The 6737-nt window shown below is 56.2% G+C and overlaps 1 protein-coding gene across 1 annotated transcript; it reads left to right on the top strand.

The window, feature by feature from the left end:
* The first annotated feature begins 1364 nt into the window (after positions 1-1364).
* On the top strand, positions 1365-5609 carry LOC142069986 (phospholipase A2 inhibitor NAI-like). Its single transcript, XM_075122859.1, has 5 exons — positions 1365-1486; positions 1984-2100; positions 3711-3863; positions 4250-4390; positions 5293-5609. The coding sequence occupies exons 1-5, from the start codon at positions 1438-1440 to the stop codon at positions 5505-5507; spliced, it is 675 nt and encodes a 224-aa protein (XP_074978960.1). The 5' UTR covers positions 1365-1437; the 3' UTR covers positions 5508-5609.
* Positions 5610-6737: the final 1128 nt, after the last annotated feature.

The raw sequence follows: 6737 nt of genomic DNA, 5'->3' as shown, positions 1-6737 counted from the left end.
AGACCCACATCCTTATGGAACCCAGATTTCCAAGGCCCACCCGACCCTACTTCACTGTGCCCTGTTTTCCACTCTATAGAATCCAGGCATCCTGGCTCCCACCCCCAGTTCTCTCACCACTGGATCTTGCTTCTCCCAAGGACTGGAGTAGGATGCAAAAGTCCTGTCCTTAATCTAGATGTCATCAGAAACAGAACCCAGGAGTCCTGCTGCCCTGTTCCTTCCCTCAGACATGTGACTGGCTACCCCTCGTCGCCACCCCAAGCCTTCCAAGGGGAGTTGCTTTCACTCATTCCCCAATTCGATTTCCCGGGAGGAAGGGAGGAGAATTTGTCAGCGTGCACAGAAGTCCACGTACAGGGCTGGCGAGGGGAACAGGAACGTACAGACTCTAAAGGGTGCAGATCCGTTAAGGCTTCTATATTGCATCACAGCAGGTACCTGAGCCCTTCTATAAAATGAGAGAGGCAGGGACAGCCCCTGTGTAATAGGAAACAGGGAGAGACGGGTACAGCTTTTCCACGCTGCAGAATTCGCCACTGACTTCACCCAGGCAAACTTTACTCTAAGGAGCGTTTGGTAAGTGATACCCCTCTGATCTGCTTGTGCTCTAACCACAAGACCCCACTCCCCTTCTGCAACCAAGGATAGAATCTGGGAGTCCTGGCTCCTGCTTTAACCCACTAGACTCTCCTCTCCTCCTGGAACTGCAGGCAGAACCCAGGAGTCCTGGCTCCCTGTCCCTCCCGCTGTAACCACTAGACCCTGCTCCCGTTCCAGAGCTCAGGATAGAACTCAGGACTCCTGGCTCCTAGCCCCACTCCTCCACCATATGACTGTTAATGGATGTTTTGTGTTGAGGACTGTTTGCAATGGCACGATATCACTTTAAGGGAGGTGAGGGGGAGAGAGTGTGGCTTCCTGGTCCTGCTGGCAGTCTTGGGGGCTCTGCAGGGAAGCATGGGACCAGAGGCAGCCTGCAAAGAACTAGCCAAGAACAAAGTGGGCTGAGTTGTCTCTTGCTGCCATGGGCAGCTGCCTGCTTTGTCTCCCGCTGTCTAGGGAGCAGCCTGCTTTGTCTCCCACTGTTTAGTGAGCAGCCTGCTTTGTCTCTCTCTTGTTTGTGTTCTTGTGGGTGATTGTCCTGGATGCCCAGAAACAGAGTCACCTTACGCTGCAACCTTCCAGCAGGAGCATTCAGGTTTCTCCCTGACTTATCTGTGTGGGTGCCACGAACATACCAGCCACGAAGGGGTCAGAAGTGAGGCTACCTCAGAACTGTGGCAAATGGCTCGGTGGTTCCACACCCCTGTCGACCGGATCATGCATGTCCAATCTCTCTTCTGATCTCATTTCAGCCCAGCTGTGATCAATTCCCCAGCCAGAGATTTGGCTGCATCGGAGACACCACTGTCGATCTCCTGCTTCCCCATCACCATGGAGGCTTCTCTTGCTGTCTGCATCCTCGCTGCTCTCCTGGCTACGGGTGAGGGGGGGCTGTTCCTACAGGGGCTGATTTCCTAACGTCTCCAACGTACCAACAGCTCAGAGCTGCCTGTTGTGTAGAACTGTTCCTGAACGTAACCGAAAAGCAGCCACAGCATAACCGGGGCTGAGCCGGGAGCGTCTGAGTGACAACGTCCGAGGAGGAGATGACTGGAAATGGGAGGAATATTTATTCTTTCAATCCCTAGAAATGTGTCCTGACTGGACACATTTCAGAGCTGGCCAGAGACCAAGGATATTCCTGAAAGGGGATTTCCCCCCCCCCCCCCCAAGTTTGTCTGAAAGGCAGCAGATCTGAATCTCACTAACATGAGCTCAAGACAATATGAAAGGCATTTCTGCACGATCCCCAGCTGGGTCAAAGGACCATAGCTCCGTTGGTGTCAATGGGGCGAGATCCCCAATAAAATTCAAGAGAAAGTGAGGGGGCAAGGAAGGGACAAATCTAGACCTGTCATGTTCTCTCTCCTTCTCCAGGGGCCTGTCTGCAGTGTGAGGTTTGTACTGGAGTTGGAAACAACTGCACGGGCAGCATGCAGACCTGCACCCCTGGACAAGACTTTTGTGGCATCTTTCTCACTGAAGTCATAGTGGGTAGGTGAAATGGATCCTTATCAACATGGGTCAGGGAACAGGCTGGGGAGCCAGGACTCCTGGGTTCTATTCTACACCTTCCTCTGGGACAGGAGTGGGGTGGCTGGGTTCGAACAGGCAATGACTGGGAGCCAGGACTCCTGGGTTTCTATGCCAGACCCTGTGGGCTACCTCCCAATGGGGCTTAGACTCAGCATTGTGAACAGTGGGTCTCAAACGAAAGGCCCAGGCAGTCACAGAAAATTCGCGGGGTTTGCAGTTTGGACAGTTCAGATACAATCCTGGCAACAGTTTGACGGGCCGCGTCCGTAAAGGCGGACACCCGTACTGTGTAAAGAAGAGGTGCTAGGTAGAATACCACCAACGGGACACGGTTGCGACTAACTGTATGAATTGAGCAGAATGAGTTTGCTGTAAGAAAGCGTCTTGGACATTTTTCCTAGCGAAGCCGTTGTAAATATCAGGGAACGATTTTCTATTTCCATCACGGCAAAGGGGGAGAGGAGAGAGAGCCAGCTCCTCCCTCCAACGGACAGAGCCAGCCGTCCTATGGCACTCTAAGGAAGCACCACCGGGCCCACAGTGCTGCTCCAGGGGGCAGAGCCGGGTGCCAGGGCAGTGGGCTCCGGGACCCCCAAAATCACGGTGGCTGTCACTGAAGCCTCTGGTGGCCACATGGGTCCACCGTAGCTGCGCTTGGGAATCAATCCAGGTGACTAACCAGCCCGTGGGCCAGGGGCCCACTCTGGATGGGATCCGCAAAATCCAGCACACTGAGTGGAAGCCACCTAAGCCAGACAATAGGAAATGCCGAGGAGAGGGGTGTGCCCACAGCTGGGAACCCCTGGGAACCCCTCGCCGGGAGTTGGGTGTCTGGACCGGGTCAGCCCTTCCTTGCAGATGAGAGTGGTGGAGGAGGGGCTGCCCTGAGACCCCAGTGGCTAGGCACTCAGCTGGGTCATGGGGGAGCCAAGTTCAAATCCCCACTTGGCCCGAATCAGCCTGGGGGCTTCAGCCCAGATCCCTCCCCTCCTACGGTTGTGCCTGGCCCCCTGGATCCGGGTGGGTCTCTCTGTCTCCTTTGTTGAAGCCGCCCCACATTGTATGAAATAAAACATTCCCTGGAACCTGATTCCCCCACGTCCACTGGTCTCTTGAGTATATGGGAAACACCCCCCCCCTTCTTCCCCCCCCCGGCTGGACTTTGTGTAGGGCCCAATCCGGAGGGCGTGCTTTGAGGGCATCTCCTGGATCAGGCCCTGCAGGTTTTATCGGCAGGGGAACATTTAGTTTGTGACTCCCACCGTGGGCTAGCTAAGGGGTGAGCGGGATGCCCGGTATTGGGATTTCAGCAGCATTCCACATACCCCCGGTGGAAACTCTGGTAACTAAAGGAGTTTATGGGCAGGAGATCTGGGGCCCCCGGATTCCAGGTGTTGGAATCGCTTTGTCTAGCCCTGCGGGACCTTGGGTAAGTTGCTTCCCCTCCCTGTGCCTCAGTTTCCCCAGGGGTAGAGGAAGGATAATGGCACAGGGCTATCATTGTGAAGAGGGCGTTGATGGGGTGGGAGTGGAAGGGGAATAAATCTCTGTCTTCTCCTCCTGGGCAGCGGGAATGAAGACCCAAACCATTCTCAAGGGCTGTGTGATGTCCAGCCAATGTAAAGCCGGTCCCGTCTCTATGAATTTTGGGAATGAAGTGACATCAAGCACGATCATCGCCTGCTGCGTGGGAGATGCCTGCAAAACCGTCAATGTTACACGTAAATCTCCCCATCTCCGCCTCTCAGCCTCGATCCCCCTGCACCTCCTGATGCCTGGAACCTACCCCATGTTAACTTCCTGAGACTGAGCCTCCCGCCCGGCAGGGGGTGCCCCATTGAATAACACTGAGACCCTGGGTGTGTGGAGGTTGGTGGGTGGAGCTCACCAGGTGTGAACCCAGCTGGCCCCACCCTGGGGCGGGATCCAGGGCTCCCTGCTGCAAACCCCTCCCCGGCCCCTGCTGCCCCCGGCGTCCCCGGAGCTACAGCGCCCCCTGGAGGGGGCCCCCGGGACTGAGCTCTGCAGCCCCCAGCTGCTCTCCCGGCCCCGACCCGTCCTGGGGCTCGTCCCCCGAGCTGACTGCGTTTGCTCCGCTTCTTCCCAGTGCCCCCGGCGGACACCAAACCCAATGGCCGGAGCTGCCCTGGCTGCTACGCTTTGTCCACAGAGCAGTGCCATGAAGAGACCGTCAAGTGTACAGGAGCCGAGACCCGATGTCTTGACGCCGTTGGAACGGTAACGATTGGTAACATCTCTTCATTTATTCTGGGGTTATTTTTCCTTCGCTGTCCGTCCCCCCCCCACACCCCGTGGGGCAGAAGCGGGACGCTGGGTGGAGGCCGCTAGGTAAACGTATCGGCTGCAGATCAGGACACCTGGGTTCTGTTCCCAGCGCTGGCCTCCGGTGTGACCTTGGGCCAGTGTCTCCCCCTCCCTGGGCCTCTGGTTCTCCTCCCAGCTGTTGCCTGTCTGTAGTTTAGTCTGTAAACTCTTCGTGGTAGGGACTGGCTTAGTCCTGGGAGCCCCTGTCGTGCCGGGCACTGTGCAGACCCACAATGAAGATAAGGGACCCACGCTGTGCTGGGCACTAAAAACTGATAGGGAGATATAGTCTGTGCCCCAGAGAACCTGCAATCTCTGTAGGCACAGTGGCGATCATTCTTCCCATTTAAGAGGTGGGGAAACTGAGGCACTGAGCAATGCCGTGACTTGCCCAAGGTCACACAGGAAGGCTGTGGCAGGGCTGGGAACTGACCCTAGTTTTGTGCAGTCCCATCATGTTGCCTTAACTGACTACAAAACCACCTGTTTTAGAGATCCCACTTCTTCCACCAGCACTGACTTGCTGCTTTGTAGGTGAACTGTTGGGCTAATACAGGCCTCATCCAATCCAGGTGTTGTTGGCGGGCTTCAGATTGGGGCTGCAAGTGACTTGGTCAAGGACACACAGTGAGTCTGTGTCAGAGGGGGCAGCCATCCAGGGCCAGACAGGCTGTGGGGGAGCAGAGCAAATGGGTAGATGGAGGCTGGGGTGGGGGGAGTTTGGATGGGGCCCTGAGGAGGGGGAGTCTGTTGTGTCTTGCTCCAGCTTGAGGAATGGAGCTGCTCCCCTGACAATCGCCTGCTTCCCCTCCCACCCCCACGCAGGTGGAAGCCCAATGCAGATGGTCATGAAGGGCTGCGTTTCCGAGTCCCTGTGCCTCCCCTTAAAAGTGGGCTCATCAGCCTTTGCAGAGATCAGTTCGAATCTAACCACAGACAAATGCACAGTGGCCTCCGGCACGGCGGGCGTGGCTCCAGGAGCAACCGGGCTTTTCCTCCCAGCCCTCGCTGGGCTCCTCCTGTTGAAGCTGCTCTCCTGAATCCCCACCCAGTGCCGCGGGTGACACTGCACTCAAATACACCCTGCGGCCTGCGTTAGCCCCTTGCCCCGCCGCATGTTCTCGGCTCCTGGCTGGACTCAGATCCCCTTGATGTTGTTGCACTGAATAAAACAAACTGGAGACCAAACTCTTTGTATTTTTTAAAATTTATTTAAATGGGGAAAAATGTAATTCTCGTGGGTGGTGCCATCAAGAAGCCAGTTAAGAATATCAGAGCGGCCATGGCTAGTCCAGAGTCCTGTCTCTGACAGTGGAACATCCAGAACTTCAGGGGCAGTGCCCAGAACATGGCAATTTAGGAGAGACCCACCCCTGACTTCTCCTCCTCCAGGAATTTATCTCGTTCTTTTTTGAACCCGCTTATACTGTTGCCCATCTCCACATCCCCTGGCAATGAGTTCCACAGGTTAACTGTGTGTTGTGGGAAAAAGCACGGTCTCTTGTTTGTATGACACCTGCTGCCTGTTCGTTTCATGGGGTGACCCCTGGTTTGGGTGCTGTGGGACAGGGGAAATAGCAGTTCTCTAGTGACTGTCCCCAAGCCATGGCATGATTTTCTAGCCCTCTGTCGCGTCCCCCCTGAGTCGTCTCTTTGCCAGGCTGAATGGCCCTAATCATTTTAGTCTCCCCTCGAATGAAAGCAGTTCCGTGCCCTAAGATAAGACCTAGAAAGACCCTAGTCGGGAAATTAGGCAGCCCAGTGTCCCGGGCACCCAAGCTCTTTGCTCAGGAACCGCTCGGAATGAAATTCAGACAGGACCCTCCTGCAGTGACTCCCCTCGGGCCAGATTCTCACCAGGGCCAGCCTCTGACCTCAGCGCATTCAGCCCTCTGTTCACACTGTGAGCTCCCCGCAGGGAGTGCCCCTCAATGAGACACCTGGGGAAGGCTTACCTGCCCCCCAAAAGGGGCCATGCACTCCAACTTCACAGTCAGCAGTGACCCTCAGCCAGCCTGTGACACAGACAGGATACTAGTCATCGGAAACACAGCGTAGAACAGAGACTGTTAGCACAGTAAGCAGGGAGGTTCGGGAAAGTCCATCTTGGGGGGACCCAGAGCCCTGGGCTCCCCCACCCCCCAATTCCCAACCCAGGAGACCACCCAGCTTCCAGCAGCCCACCCTCCGTCACACCCAGTGCCCCTCCTCCACTCCTCCTCCACCCTGGGCAATGGGTCACCTGGCCTCCACTTTTCGCTGTTCCCCAG

This window comes from Caretta caretta, chromosome 24, assembly GCF_965140235.1.
Source record: "Caretta caretta isolate rCarCar2 chromosome 24, rCarCar1.hap1, whole genome shotgun sequence".
NCBI lineage: Eukaryota > Metazoa > Chordata > Testudines > Cheloniidae > Caretta > Caretta caretta.
This window is presented reverse-complemented; position numbering and strand designations above follow the sequence as displayed.